Below are 16,820 nucleotides of genomic sequence, written 5' to 3'. Positions count from 1 at the left end.
CAACCTCTAGAAGAGACTCATCAGCAGATGCCCCCAGGTGAAGGAGAGAGAAAGCTGAGAGAATGAAGGAGAATCTAACATCTTAGCATGACTGAATTAAACAGAGCATATTATGCTGATTTTCAGAGTCAGCCCAGTAATTTAATTTTCATAGCAGTTCCTTTGATTGTAGCAACCATTTTATGAAACATTAATAAAACTTCTTTTTTATGTAGCATGCATCCCTTTTCCATTTCATTAAGAAAAAAGACAGGATGTACAAATTTGCTGACCATTAGCTCTGTAAATGACAAAAACAAATGAAAGATTATTTTTAATGCAGTACCACTGTGGTGGGTAGACTATATTTGGCTTCACAATAATTTCAGCACAAATTAGAAGAGACAAACAAACTGTAGATGGATTTGTCATATTGTACTGCAATGCCATTTCATAAATCACAATAGACTACTATGTGTGTGCATGTGTGCCCATATACTATCTTTATATGTAATTACACTTAGTAATGTTATATTCATCGAAATAGACCCTTCTCTTGCTTTTGCTGGTATGAATTGCGTAATTATTTGGAATTAATATCAACATAAACCTGGTGTAAATGAACAGAAGAGATAATAAATGTAGTTATCTTCTTGGGATAGTGCAATACACACAAACTGCCTGTATGCCTGTAGTCAGCTGTCATCTGCCCAATTACATGTAAGCATGGGAAAAAAAGAAGTTTTAAAAATCTTCAACAGGGATTTATTCTGCAAGATTTTACAAAATGATTGTATAAAAATATAGAGGAAAAATTAATTTCCCTTTTACATTTTTTCCTTCCATCCTGCCTTTCTGCAACTCCGTGTTTTTCTTTGCATATTATAACAAGATTGAATATATAACTATATAGAGATGAATGTAAAAATGAATAAGAGAAAGAGAAAAGCTCAAGGAAAAGAGAAAAAAAAGTTGCACTGACTTTACATCTTTCACTTCTGTTGGCATAGTTGTTCTTTTCTCTTTAAACCAAAATTTCCCTCTACATTTTTGCTTTGGAAAAGCAGACAAACATTTTTTTCAGCAAAAATGTCTTCCTTGAAGAAATACTGACACCTCTTTAACCAGAGAAAATACGTTTTGTAGACAGGAAAGACATGTCACAAAAACATGTTCTCATTTGGTTACAAAATCTGTTTCTTTGTTGACTCCCTCATTTAAATGCTGCCTCAAAGTCAGACTCCTATCATAACAAATAGACACAGAAAATCATATGTGGAAATACACACATGTTTATATTTATCTATATGTATATTTATATGTATATTTATTTACATATACAAAACATGTAGTCACAGACAAACTCTGTGTAAAGACCATGAAGTGAAGCATTCAAATGACAAGTTTTCTCACTTTTAGACCGTCTACCCATATACAGAGAGGCATCAAAGCCACAGGATTACATGCCAGTTTTTCCCCTGTGATAACTTAGTTTCAGGAAAAAAAACCAAAAAACAGCAAACTAAAAACCTGGCTGGTTAGTGTACAGTCAGTGTTACACTTTTTTTGATATTTATTTTAATGTTCCCTTGTGAAGGAAAAAAATGACTCATTCATCTCACAGCGAGGGACCAGACTCTGAAAGATGCTATGGAGTTTATTCATAGAAATGAAAGCACCAGTGGGAAACAGCCAGGTCTAATTCAAACTTTTTGTGTGATCTCTATCAGACCACATCCTCCCTCTGTGTCTCAGCTTTTCCTTAGTAAAATATCATTAGCTATATATTGGTTAAACGGTACAGATGGGATTATCTGATTTCACTTTAGTTTTGCAAAAAATCAGGCTTTAAAATTAGAGTACCTGTCGGGAGCCAAAGAAGAGCAACAGATGCTGCAAGAGTGTCTGTTCATTTGCAATGCCATTAGAGCAGGATGCACAGGTTCCTTTTATTCAGTCACTACAGGGGGACTCCAAGCAGCTTTCACAGATCGTGCAGCTGTTTTGGGGATGTCAGGTGTCTCATGCACTCTTAGAAGAGCCCTACACTCGGCTTGCTGCTCCTAGTTTGGCTGCATAGTCCTTGCACAATCTTACTTAGACTTTTGCAAGAGAAAGTGATCTAGCATGTATATTTTATTTGCTATTGATTTGGAAAAAGAAATTCTCTTTCATCACTATCTTCATCTGTAAAATGAGGGTAATGTTTATCGCTTAGCAAAGCAGCTTTAGATCATCCTGTGACATATATGGTTTCAAGGTGTCATAAACCTCCCATAGATTCATTTTTGCGTACTCAATATTACAGGGATAGCAACTGAATGGACACATAAATTACATTAAAAACTGTGGCTGCTTTTCCAGTTTTTTTTCCTTCTAAAAAATGTTATTGTGCAATAATAATCTGTGAAAACGTGCCAGTAACATGTGGAAAATACTTATTGGATTAAGAACTAGTATACATTCCCTTTGATTTTTTTTTTCTGTAGGATTGTATTCCTGCAAAAATCATTTTCAGTTATTTTCCACTACACAAAAAAACATTTTATTGCATCTTTTGTATGATTTTGTGCAAAAGTGACACAATTTTATACTTTGTATTATTTTAAGTAGTAACATGGATTAATATTCAGTAAAGTCTCTAGCAAGTACACTTGCAAAATGTTTTCAAGTACCCTCCCCAGAAAATTCCAGGAGGATTTACATAAAGTTTCTTCATCCAACATACACAAATAATTTCTCTAATTACATCAAATGTACTAACCCTTTGCTCCCATTCTAATTGAAGGATTTAATTATGAAGGAAAATCAATACTTCATACTACAGCCTATAAAGTTATTACTTTGAGTAAAGAATTTTGCAAGCCACAAAAATGTTGCAAATTGCAGCACATCACAAATTGTAATGTAGAGGGAAAAGGCAGACTATGGCATCATTTTTACTGAGAAAATTTTACAAAGGTGATTTTCCATTCATCATATCTGCTGCTCACAGAAAGAAGTGTGGGCATCCCAGGTGGTATTTTTTCTATTGAAATTATTGTACATGCCACTAAAATAGTTTGTTTTGTTCACTGGAGTTTTAATTTTTTTGTTGGTTGGTTGTTTTGGTTTTATTTTTGTTTGTTTTTGGTTTTTTGTTGCTGTTGTTGTTTTCTTTTTTTTTCCCACGGAGCATGTATAAAAGCAGACTAATGGCCAATATCACAATTAAGCAACTTAAATTTATTAAGAAAAGCTTTTATCAGAACCTTGTAGGGATGCTTGAAAGTTCCTGGTGCACTGCAGCCACACTGGTCAGAGAAGGAGGAACAACTCTAGTTACAGCAGGCAGAGTTGTAACTAACGAAAGGTGGAAAGAATATGCTGGGTTTTTTAGCTTTGAACTAATCATTCTTTTCAAAAGGCATTCAAAAAGATAAAAAAAGGGCAAAATGTCCAGAAATTAAGTTATATGATGGACTGGGCTGCAGTTTCTCAGAAGTTTAATCTGTACCGCTAGTCAAATAAAAAACCAGATGTTGGCCTCAGTATTTTCTTGCAGTGTTGTTTTTGATTGAAAACTTTGTGAATGTTTGTGATATTGCTGAGAGCCTATTGGCAGATGAGCATCTCTTGCTATAGTCTCCATCATTATTTGCCTGTCTTGTCTATTAACGAGCACTATCATCCCATCGTAAGATGACAGCTGCAACACGTACTCAGGCGCAATAAACAGCTAAATGAGGCGCACAGCAATTTCACTTGTCACCAGAGCCCTCGGCACGACTGGCTGCACAGCTTGATGCATAAATTCATGAGGCTGTTGCATATGATGGAGTATGCCTGGCTGAAAGAGGTGATGGATAGCAGGGCAGCTAAAAATGGCCATCACCTTGACTCTGTCAGGACATTTTTTAAAAGTACCCCATCAGCTCTCTTGCATTCTTTTATGTACACTATCCCCAAGCTATAGGCTTTCAGAAGTACTGATAGCAGACTTTTCCTTACTGATGGTTTTTGGATCTAAAGTCAAGTTTCTTCTTAGGTTCAGTGAATGTAATATACGCTACTAATGTGTAGGGTGAAATGGTCCTCTAATAATTGTTCATTCAACACACAGTGAAGTCATAAGGTTAAACACTAACAACAGAAATTTTCCTGAGTATGTCTAAAATGCTGGTAAAATGCATACATGCACACAGAGACATATGACAGCAAAATTTGTGTAGCCTCATGCAAAAGTACATTCAATTACAAACATGCATACAAAACTATGCTTTGCAAAAAGCTATAGGAAGTGTTCTGGAGTACATTATGGTAATTATACATTATGCAAAATGAATACACGTTGAAATAACTTGCCATAACATACTATTAGATCTGAATTAACAATGCATTTTTTAATAAGTCAATAAAACTGAAGGGAAAATTACAAGAGAGAAAAATGAACATACTGCTCTCAGGGTCTCCAAGTAAAGCTCAAAACTCAAGTTGCCATAAGCACAGAATTTAATATCCCAGTGAAATTCCTTGCATCCCCTGTATCTGTGTTACTGGAAGCCACCTAAGGAAGACAAATACAAAGGCAACAAAATCAATGAGGCAGTTTCCTGCAAAGCTTCACGCATTAATCTCTATCACACAGAGAAATATACACCACTACATGGGAAGGAAGTCACTTGTTCTCTAATAAAAGAGAAAACCCTTGGTAATAAGCAATTAATAAAGTTGTCATGATTAGTTATGCAACTATGAATCAATGTTCATGATGAAAATGACCACTCTCATGATTTAACATATCTATGATCTGGTGGTATCATTGCCATGTTGAAGCCTACAGAAACACCGTGGTCATTTTCTTAGCATTGTTAATGGCAAATTTTAGCAGAGGTGGTTTCCCTGTCCTGCACACATATATCTGTATATCTGAGTACAAAGTGTCTCCTCCTGCCTCTTGTCTGCTCTGAAACTCTCTTTTGGGCTTGCCAGCTCTGCCTGGCTCCTGTCTGCCGTAGAAGGAGCTTGGACCTTTCCTTCCTGCTAACATCTGCAGTATCCTGGCACCCAGGGGCAGGTCCTTCAGGCCAGCTGTAGCCAGATGCCACTGGGTCTGCTTGCTGCTCAGGTCACCAAGTGATGGGAAAAGCCCCAGGGTGGGAGCACTCAGTGGCACTTTTAGTCCTTCAAGCTCTTACACCCTGCAGCCACTCATGTGGTCCTGATAGCTGCAGTGTCCAAGCACATACCAAGCAGTAACCTCAAAGAGCAGAGGCACCCCTCGAAGACCTTGAGGAGGATCAGTTGCCCCACTGGCTCTTTAATTTTCTCTGCAATCCCCAAAGGAGGCTGCAAGTACTGGCAACACGTTAAGGTGCCATTCTCCCACCCACTGGCTCCTCTTGGGATGGTCAGCAGCTGATGTATCTGGAGTTTCTGGGGCCATGAGTTTTTATTAAATTTAATGGTGCATCTTGGGGAGGGAATAAAAAAAAAAAAAAAAAAGCCTAAATAGTGATTTAAATGACTGATTTTCGATATGGCATGCTGCCATCTGGTGGACACCGCTCTGATCTAGCGTTTGACCAGAGCTGTGAGGAGGTGGGGCAGGGAAACAAAGGTCTGCGTGGAGTTTTGAGGTCCTCTGCGGAAGAACCTGGATCCAGTGCCAGTCTCCACTCTGCAAGGAAACCATTTCTGAAAAACTCGAAAGCCCCCACTTCCCGGCGACTGCAGTGTGAGACATTGAATCCAGAAAATGTTGGCTTATTTTCATGGAGCCCCTGGGAAAAACACGAAGAAAAGCCTGTCTTTCACAATGTCAGGAAGAAGAAGGGAAAAAAAAAAAAAAAAAAAAAAAAAAAAAAAGCAGCAGGAAAAGAAGCGCTATACTAGAGCCACACTGAAACTGCAACAGGCTTCTAAGCATGTTCTACTTGTGGGTTGTCCCACTTGTTAGATCAGAATGCTGCTCCTGTGGATGAAGTCATGTCCTGGGAGGAAGCACTTAATTACCACTCAAGCATTTATATAAAGCTAAAAGGCCTCAAAGAATAAGGCATTGAGGGAAATTTTAAATTACACAAAACAGAGTGCCTATATTTTTGCCTTTATCCAGCTTCCATCAGAAGGATATGTAGAAACACATTATTAAGTGATACTGGAATCCAGATCATTTAGATCATTTCAAGTTCTAAAGAAACTGGGACAATGTTTGGTAGGTCTGGTGAAAGGAGAAGGAAATGGGAGGGAAAAAAATTAACTGCATATTATCATAGACACTGAATGTTTATTCACATGTCTATTTTCCTAGCTTATGCTTTTATGAAAATATAGCAGTGAAGCTTTTATCAGTGCCACATGTACTGTCCTGAATATCAAAGCTCAAGGAAAATGATTCTTCTTTAAATGAATGCAATAGTACAACACGCAGCCTAAGAGCTGCTGTAATTCAAGAACTTCACAAATGCTATGAAAAGGTAACCAGGAAAAGAGACTTGTGTCTCATGGTGTGTGTGTATCAAGCTCTTTACAAAGCATTCGTACACTTTGTCCTAAACACAGTAATCAAGTTTCCCACTGAGAGACTTGAAGATCAAGACTAGGGGCCAAATTCTGCTCTTATAGTTACATGTTCACCTGTGTAACTGACAGCAGAATTTGCCCTTAGGACTTTAAACTTGATCTTCTATTCGATGGGCAGCTCGTGCACTGATCTGAGCACCAGAGTGATGTGCTCCTGTCAACCTGTGAATCAGAGGAATTGCTGCTCTCATACCGAGGAGGAAAAAACCTCCTTGCAAATTGCTCTTGAAATCGCCTCATGCTTCTTTCTAGCAAGGATGGGCAAATTTGAACACAAAATTCAACATAAACTTAAATAATGCTTAGATATCAGGGAGACAGATGCCATAGAAATACAAGCTGGTTGTTGAGTAATTGTATTTGCCTTTCATTTAGGACATGTTATGATAAAAGGAATTAGTGAGGGGAAAAGAGAGAAATTTAAATTAAAAAAATGCACGAAGCACACATAAATATGTACATGCTGCATATAAACAAAGCAAATTTAGACCAGCTTCAGCATGCTTCTTCACTGGCTAATACAGAAAGTGTGCAGAAAAGAACCTATTCTTTGTAAAACTGCCTTCATCCTCTGAAACAAACAAACAAACAAACAAAAAAGATCAATATAGACAGAACAAAAAGTTTTATTGGCTGAGATTACCTTGCAAAAACTACAGAATTGTCTGTTGAATTCTACATAAGTTAGCAACTTTGTGAAATGGAATATATTTTTTCAAATTCGCTGCTTTGCATAAAATTAGTTAACACTGAGCACGGACTGTCAAAATGTGTCTAGTAGAATGAGAATGTGGGACACTTGGGGAAGGCAGCCGAGTTAATTTTAGTTGTGGATACACTACCTTCAGCAAACCCTGACCCTGTTCAAACAGCACTTGCAATCAAGATTTACTATACTGTGTTGTCAAGCAGAGAGCCTGTTCTGCTGATGCAGATATGTAGACTTCTCTCATGATGCCAGGCAGCCTTCCTTGGCTAAAACATCCCTGCTCCCAGGCTCCTCTCCTTCCCGTGCCTAGCTGCCAGATTAGCCCATTGTGGCAGCAGTCACATGAGAGGGAAGTGCTGTTGGCTGATGTTGCCCTCATGCTGCTCTGGAAAATGTGAGTTAGTTGCAGTCATGCCTAAAGTCTTTGTGGATATGGGGCTGGACTAGCTCAAGCCATTTGTACTTTCAAATAAACCTAGAAGGTATGAAACTGTCACATCGAAGATGGAGGTGCTCATTTAATTTGTAAATAATCATGTGTGATTGCTGCTATAATTTTTTCAATGGGGAAAAGATGGCAAGAAGGCTTTCCTACGTAAGTTGGCCAAAAGATATTTTTGATAGTGCTTCATGAAAGAATGTGTGATCTTTAAATCAGGGAGGTAAGCACTATTTTTTGGATGCATTGAAGTAATATCAATGCCTTAGTTACAAACTGCTACTGTCCCTGTGATGCTGCACTCTGCAGAAACAGACAAGAAAAGCTTCTTCCTCAAGGTAACTGCCTGTCTCCATTTAGCAAGCAAAATAAAAAAACACTAGGTGGTAAACAATTTTTAGGTACATATTTTTTTTCACTAGGAAAAAAGCTTATAAAACTCATTTCAATGATCAAGTCTGTTCTTTCAAATGTAGAAACAGACCATTTCTTTTGCTCACCCTACTGACATCATGGCTTGAATGAGCAAGAAGAGAAAAAAAATACTTTAAAAAATGCTTTTCTTGTCTTATTTTATTCTCTATTCATTTGCAAGTTATTCCATTTTCAAGGTCAACTGCTTGATAGAACACTTGGAAGGATATTCCCTGGACATATTTTTGAGAGGAAAAAATAATCCAGTTTGTAAACAAATGAAATAAAATGTGACAGAAGATGATATCAGACATGCAACATTTGTGACAGATGAAGCTCACAAAGATTGCCCACAGACTTCAGAATGTCTCCTTAGTAATCCCCTTTTCCTCAGGAAAGACTGCTCCTGGGTTTCCCTGGCCACTTCAGAAGTTCATTCTAGCATCGTCATTGAATTTCTAAGACTAAACTCAGTAAAATTAATGTATTTTAAACTGCCCAAGAGGTTACAATGAGTATTTTACAGAACTTAAAATCTCTTTCTCTTTTCTTTCTGCAAACACTCTTATTCCTTTTCCAGTCTCAAAAAAAACCCAAAAAAAACACCCGACTAACCAACAACAGTGATAAAAAAAACCAATCTGTAAAACCTCCCATAATTATTCTGCAAACTGCAGAATGGTAGTTAAGGCTCATCTCTTAATAACTTTCCCAATATTTCTCAGCTGCCTCAACAGTTTCTGTCAAAGTCTCATCCAAGTGTTTGATCCTGAAAGTTAAAATTACCTCAGGAATCACCTTTTTCCACCCTCAGACCTAGATGTCCTGAGCCTGTTTATATTTCTTGCCTACTTGCAACTGCTACGATAAGACCCAAAAAGCTGTGAACACTTTTTCCCACTGTGATAGACAGGAACAAAGCCTTCTTCAGAGAGTAGTGGATGGAAAGTAAATAGGTTCATGAGCTCTGGGAACACTAGCAGTGCTGCAGGCAGGGTACCAGACAATGTAAAAATAAATACAGTTAAAGAGTAAGAAAAATATGTTTACTTTTGCTCCTTTAAGCTTTGAGCTATTTGAAAAGGTCGTGAAGGAGATCCCAGTTCAGAAGGGTGCAAAAAAAAATTTACTTTTGGGCTATGCTATTGCCTCACAGATGAAAAGGAGGCAAATTGGATTTCAAAAGATTCACAACAGATGAGTCATAATCATGAAGAATATGATCCCCAAACCATTAGGAATGAACAGATCATGTGATGGTAAGTACCCAGAGAAGCATAATTTTGACAAATATAAGTAACTTCTTCTATCAGGTTCTCAGTACTTACTAGTAAATCCCAAACAACTAACAGAGTAGCTATAAATTGAAGATACTTGAGAGAGGTATTTTGCAGATTTCTGAGAATTCTTTGTCTCAACTCACACTTCACTTGTACTGGTAGAGTAAAGCCACAGTGTATAATGCTACAAACAGGTCAGTACTGCATATACATACATACACATATATATACATACACATCTAGGTATACATATAGGTATATATATATACCTACACACACTTTTTTGGTTGCTAAGTGTGAGGGTTTTGTTTTGGGGTTGGATTTTTTTTTTGTTGTTGTTTAATGAATAGTGCCTAGAAGGCACAAAAAGAGAACCAACTACTGCATTAAATCAATATTGTATCTTGTAAAACACATAACAGCACTAGAAAATAACACATAATCTGAGAAAAACCATGGCCATGATGCATTTCTATCTCTGTGGAATGCAACAGAATGTAAAATATTTGTTTCTTTCTCCTTTCAATTAAAACCCTGCTTTCCTCTGAGATTATGCTCAAAAAGTATTTAATCTTGAAGAATTAACATAGAATGCTTATATATTTCTAGAGGTGTGAACTCTTCAGCAAAACAAAAGGAATTAAGAAAAATTATTTTGAGGCTTTTTGCTCATACTCCATCAATAAAGTACTCTTAGCTTTGTCCCCAGCCCTGTGTCCAGCCTGCACAGCAAAGATACTGTATTGCCTCAGAAACCCAAGTGGTATATACAGACATTTACTGTACTTTTTTTTTTTTTCCCCCATCACTATTTTTTTTTTTCTGAAATATTTGTTACAACTTCTAATACCTCTATTAAATAGAGTGGTAGCAATTTCCCGTAGTTATTTTCCCTTGTGAAAGAATACTGAAAATTTGTAAGGTTTCATTTCCATTTAGGATGAAAATTAAGGCCTTTTGAAGCTTCAGTAAGAAGAAAGATGAATATGAGAAATGTCCCTAAGTACCTCAAGCTCCCATGTCTGTTGTAAAGGAAACTAGATCACCTCATCTCACATAATTTTTGCATCTCTCTCTCTCTGTCTGTCCTGTGTACCTCAGCCACCGTTCTTTGCTATTTTGGGATGGCTCTCTTTCAAGGGGAACTGCAAACTTCTGCATAAATTAACTTTTACTGTCCCAAGAGGTTAAACTTGTCTATCCTCCATTTCAGTACATAACTGAAGGCTGTTTAGTTGGAGACTCCACCTTGTGTTTACTTTTGCAGAACAGGTCTGCAACAGGACAGAGAAATCAGGTCCATGCACTCACCTTCATCTTGTGGAAGATGAAATGCAAATCACTATGGTGAACCAAGAGGCAGAGGAATTGACTTGGCCCTCTTACACCCCAAATCAGCAGAACCATTAGATTGTGAGGAATTCCAAGACTGTCCTGTTCTGACTGGACTCTCTAGCCTGCATCTCAGAAACCTTTAATGAAAAAAAATCATGCCAAACTGGTTCACATCAGCAGCACATGTTACTCTTGAAAGACTGGTTCTTTCTTTAGACAATAACTTTTTGGCAAAAATACTCCTAATATAGCACAGCTACATGTCCCACATATAAAATCAGTTTAACCAACCAGTATCTACTGAACCAAAGTCTGACTGACATAAACAAAAAGTTATATCCTCTTCTCTTTCACATAGATTTTATGCTGCACTCATCGCTATGCTGCTGCCAGCACCATGTCAGTGATGCATATATGAATCAGTACAAATCATTCACAAGTTCTATATTTAAAAGGCTCCGGATGTAGCAGTTCTTCCAGCCTCGTCAGATGTTCGGAGGCGGGTAGGCGTGAAGGGAGGAGAGGGGAAAGGAGTGTTCCGCTTCAAATTCCCACCAGTTTGTTTTGACATCTCCCTTGTACCAAAGTGGCTGGAGCTCACTCAGTGGCTTGCAGAGAGAAGTGTGTTGCCAATCTGATATGATGACTCTGCATACACCGCCAAAAATTGTAGTGGATTTTTCATCTCAGATCACAAAGCAAGCTCATGTTTAATTTGGTAGCTACTATCATCCCACCTTTTTTGTGAGACATTGCTGCTTTACATGTGTATCCCTTTTTTATACAAGCAAATGACAGGCAATTTTTTTTGTATGCTTTGCTCAATTATATAAGATTGTCACAAGTATGTAGAGGATGGGGAGAAAGTGAGCTGTTCTGGTGAAACAGCTGAAAAAGGAGCAACTCCAGCTCCCCGTACGCTCTGGACTCGACAGAAAGCCCTTCTGGCTTTTTCCTGATTCACACTATATGAAGAAAATAAAAAATGTGGCAATGGGGAAGGGGAGGAACTCAGAGAGGTAGAGGTAAGGAAGCTATGCAACAGAAGACTAAAATCTTGGCATTACTGCCCTCCATATCAGGGAAATAAGGTGAAGGTTTTGTTCAGATCTCCTGCCTCTCTACCTTCATTTTTGATTTCTGTATCATAGCACACTTCCTTGTCCTGAAGGCATCTGCCCTCCCAGAGCCGGCTCTGTTTTGCTTGTGCCATTATTATAGGCTTGGTGTCTCTGATACATGATTGAGGCCTGACTCATAAATAAGAGCTACTATAAATTTAAACCACTGTCTTGTTTAATCCCCTTTTGCCCACATAGCGAGGAAACTGACTGGAATTTATTGCCTTGCGTATTCTCCCTGATTTATTCAGTCAGGAGCCTGCTTGCATTTTCCTCTATTTGACATTACTTTATATCTCGTAACATAATATATTTTCATTATATTTTTAACACACCATGTGGTAAATGCAACCACACTGCAAAATTTTGGGATTTTGCTGCTTGTGCTGTTATTTCTCATGTACAATAATATCCACTACATGATGAAGACCTGACTCATAAACAATAGCTTAGGTCACTGCCTTATTTATTTTCCCTGAGACTCTGGCCAAGGAACTAACAGCCTGGTAATATATCTGACATTTGTATCAGGATAGTACGATCTATGCCCCTGCACAGGAACACGGGGCTCATCTGTTGACCCAAGCTATTAGCAAGTATAGGAATCTGCATTAGAACACCAAGAAAGTTGTGCAGACTCAATTCTTTCAGCACAGCCTGTTAATTCTCAGTATGAGAAGCCTGTGTCAACTTCTACACAGGTAGGGAGGAAGAGTGAGAGACCTTCTGAGGAAATCTATTAGAACAGGTAGCTTTGAGAAAAGAGGAGGTATGCAGTGTCACCAGTTTGGCAGTTTCTCGGATTATATGTGCTCACCGAGTGAGCACATATAATCCGAGAAGTCTGCCTCCATATATTGTTTGGTGTTCTTCCAAAGTCACAATTAGAGCTGTTTCTTTTTTAAAAATGAAATGTTTTCTCCTCAAATTACATTTTTAGAAGAAGAAAATGCTGTAGCAAATTGATTTTCAGTGAAAGCAATTTGTTGAATATTTTTTAGCTCCTCACTGGACAAATCAATTTCTGTGCAAAACCCAAAAAGCTAAAGTGAGATAAGGTAGGATAAGAAAAGTTGAGACCCACAATAATTATCAGGCTTTTAAAATTTGTTTGTTAAAAGTTTAAAACAAAAGTTACTTTCACCCTTTCTGTTTTAAGGAAGGGTTTCACAGAAAGACATCACCAACAACTGCAGACTCACAGTGTGGGAAAGAGGAGTGTTTTTCAAAAAAGGCATCTTTGCAGCATGGACTAGGTAACCAGTATATTAAGTCCAGGGATTAGAGCACAAGATGAGCACATCATTGGGTGTAGCACCTGACAGCGCAGGGCACTGAGGAATATTTTAGGAGAAAAAGTTTCAGAAGTCCAACAGACTGACAAAGAAAGAAAAGCTTGAGCTCACAATAGCCAAGACAGCAGTAGCAAGGTCATTCTGAAACTTTGTGACACACACCATTACCAAGGTTAGTCCTGTAATCTCCCTGAGTTCGCTATGGGCTTTGATAAGTAAATGCCTCTTAGGGTTAATACCTGCAATCAAGTTACAGGGCAATATTTAGCAACTTCAAGTCTGATTTTAAGTCTTAGAAGGTATAGGTGGCTGCCATAGCAGTGACTATGGTTCCTGCAGGTATTCAGAAAGAAAAATTGTTTCAACAATTCTGGAAAAGAAAGCAAAGTTTGGTCTGATTTTAGAAGAATGTTAGTACTCGTGCATAAAAGATGTAAGGTTATATGCTTTTTCATTTCTTTTTAACCACTTTGTTATTGACCTTTTTCATCTGAACTTTTTGCTCTGATATGCTGAATTAGGAGGGAGTTAATTTTCATCAGAGGGACCCTTATGGCGCTGTGTTCTGGATTTGCAACTAGAGTGGTGTTTATGATGTGCTCCAAAGGGACACTTTATAGTGTCATGCTCAGCTATAAAAAGTGGGTGGAGGGACAGTCTAGAGAGCTAACAACTGCACAGTGCCGGGCTGGACATCAGTGTATTTGTGGGAGGTGGCAAGTGATTGCTTTTGCATAGTTTTTTAATGATTGTTTTTCTTCTTTCTTTGCTTATTAAACTATGTTAAGTCATGAGGTTTTTTGCTTTTGCTCATCTGATTCTCTTCCCTCTTCTGTTGGGAGGACTGGGGGGCTGAGGCACCACACAGCTAAAGGCTCTTTGGTGCTGCTGCACCATGGCTGCATATCTGTTCTACCCCTGTTCTTTCTAATCTGGTTTTGAGGATTCCCTAAACACTTCAGGTCTAACTGGGGGTCAAAGAAAGACCAACAACTTCATTAGTTTCTTGGTGATGTTTTTAATTTTTATACTCCAGTCATGTTACTTTCAAATGAAAGGACATGAGAACTGTTGGATTTTTAGTGGTTTTATTCCTTTTGCTCTGTCATGACAATGGACTCAAAGACCTTCAGGAGACAGCAGGAAAGACATGAAAGAGTTACTGAACCATTTGTTTAAGACATGCTGTCAGTGCTTTCTCTTTTTCTCTGGCCTGATATCAATGAAAGGATGGAAATTGAAAACACTCCTAACTTATGAGTTCACATGAAGATCTTCCTATACAGGACCTGTAAAAATTAAGATTAAATACTCCAGGACCATCTTTTTCAGGAAAGAAAAGTGTTTGGGCAGTAGTTCAGTTCAGTCCGCCCTGCATCCCTGCATAAATGAGGTCCATGGTATCACAGAGCAACAAAAATGTCAAAAATGTTCCAGCTCCACTTTTTTTTTTTTTTTTTTTTTTTTTGTGAAAAAGGAGAGAGAAATGCAGAGACTGAGGACTGGGAGCAATTATTTTTTTGCTTTCATACCTGTTGATTTCTGAAAAAAATATTTTGACTATGACGTGTTGCTATTATCCACCTACTTAAAACTTTTCTCAAACACTGCCTCTAGACCCTCTAGAAGAAGAATTAAGAGCAAATATCTACAGGTTATGAAGGTGTTGTGACTGTCCAATGGCCAATAGAAAAAGAATAAATACTCATTTTAGCCAAAAGATCACTTACCTTTGCTTCACATCCAGAGGATGTAATCCAGAAACAAAGTCTTTTGCTGAACAGGTTTTTCTTTATTAAATTGAAAGTTATTTATGACTGTTTTCACTTTCTTTTGCTTTCTCTTTTTCTTTTTTTTTTTTTTCCCACTATGGTGATTATCTCTTTATCTCAAAAAATATTTCACTATTATTTCCAGTGCAGCGATAGCTCCTGGAGAGTCCAGTGATCATCAATCACCATCTCCCCTGCTGCTCAAATCAACACACACACTACTCATGTCCCAATCAGTGTCTGGTCTTGTAGTACTGGGAATGGTTTAGGTCTAGCTATGTCTTTATCAATAGCCTATGTTTATATGAACAGGAATAAAACTAATCTGAGTGGTGAACCCTACATTTAAATGAAGTTATTACTGAATACCAAGTCAACAATCAAACACTATTTTGTTTTCCAAAATACGAATACAAAAGAGGGCAAGACAAAGAGAAGATAAAAACTAGAGGAAAAAAATCAAAGAAAACAAACAAACAAATAAAAGAGAGAGAAGAGAAAATTAAAAAAATTCTACCTTTTCTACTTCGAGAATAGCTTTCAAAAGCATGGGCAATGTTTGAGTGACAGACACTTTTGTTAACACAAGGTACCTACATGCACTGACCTTTCAAAGCAAATGCAAAGGTGTTTGTAATCTTTACAGTCTGAGACCTTCCTAAGGATATGATTTGCAAAGTTGATATTTACACACTTTAAAAACAATAAAAAGTGTTAGTGATTTTTAAAATAGAGATTCTACCAAAGAGTCAATACTGTTTCTAAAGCACACAATTTGTGCATATTTATATTAGTTGTGATAGAATTAACTCATTTGATACACGGATAGAATGGCCAAAAATCACAGCAGTGTTTCTTGTAATATTTCCAGTCTTATCTATTAAATGGGTAATTTTCTCCACAGTAAAGTTTTATCTTATTAGCCATTATCTATTGGTAAAATATAAAGAAAACAAAGAAAAAATATATGTAGTTTTACTAAGTAAAGTTAACAATGGGTTAGATCCTGCTGCCTTTGCTAATAAAATCAGGGAAAACCTCTTCCTTGGATTTTGCAAATATTTGTGGATGTAATTAAGTTAAGCATACAATAAGTCCCTTCAAAGTCAGTGCTTAATCAGTCTGAGAGACTTACAAAGGAAATTAGCATTTATGAAATATGTTATAAATAGCCTCATTTGCACATAGGGATCCCTAGTAAAATATTTGGTTTCTACATTTTGTATACCCTAAGAAATGGAGAACTATTTTGGCTGTCTGTTCTTTTCACTAAGTATATTTCTTTTCAGGAAAACATAAATGACAACGTATTTGTTAGCATGCCATTCAGCTTTAAATTCCAATTATTTCTAATATTTAACTAAATTAAAGTCTGAAATGCTTGAAAACTGAGGGATTTTTAATGTGCTTGAAATTGTGCAAATTCAGAAGTTATTAACTGAAAGATTTTCAAGATATATCAGTCTTGAAAACATATCTCCACTATATATCCCATCAAGATAAGGAAGGCACTCTTTGGTTCTCTAGGAAGATTTTGAAATTTTCAACTGTATTTTCACTGTTGATATCCAGCAAAATAATTATTTAGCCAGAAGACCAAACTAGATGACCCAATGTTGCCTTCTACCTTCAAATTTACCAGTCCTTTTGCTGAACCACAATATAATCTCAAGCAGATGATTAAACACATTCTAGATATAAGCATTTTATTTTTCCCTGCTGGCTGAGCTCAGGAGGAACATTAGAACTACAGTCATAGTTTCCTGCCACTTTATTCTGAACTAATCTAACTTATGCTGACCCATAGGGCACAAAAGAAACATTTTAAGAAGTCCTAAACATTTTTTCAAAGACTAGCATCTGACTTCATGTTTAGATTATAATTTTTAAGAGATTTCTAAAAAATAAAATT

General features: G+C 37.2%; 1 protein-coding gene across 5 annotated transcripts in view; it reads right to left on the bottom strand.

The window, feature by feature from the left end:
- Positions 1 to 16,820, bottom strand: part of LOC140683684 (uncharacterized) — a 545,997-nt gene that overhangs the window by 144,606 nt on the left and 384,571 nt on the right. For all 5 annotated transcript variants that reach the window (XR_012054984.1, XR_012054985.1, XR_012054986.1 and 2 more), the window contains exon 8: positions 4,416 to 4,525. Coding sequence is in view for 1 of the 5 variants with exons in the window: in XM_072926705.1 (XP_072782806.1) it covers positions 4,448 to 4,525 (78 nt within the window). In the remaining 4 variants the exon portion in view is untranslated. The remainder of the gene's footprint in view (positions 1 to 4,415; positions 4,526 to 16,820) is intronic.

Source organism: Taeniopygia guttata, chromosome 3, assembly GCF_048771995.1.
Source record: "Taeniopygia guttata chromosome 3, bTaeGut7.mat, whole genome shotgun sequence".
NCBI classification, from domain to species: Eukaryota; Metazoa; Chordata; class Aves; order Passeriformes; family Estrildidae; genus Taeniopygia; species Taeniopygia guttata.
This window is presented reverse-complemented; position numbering and strand designations above follow the sequence as displayed.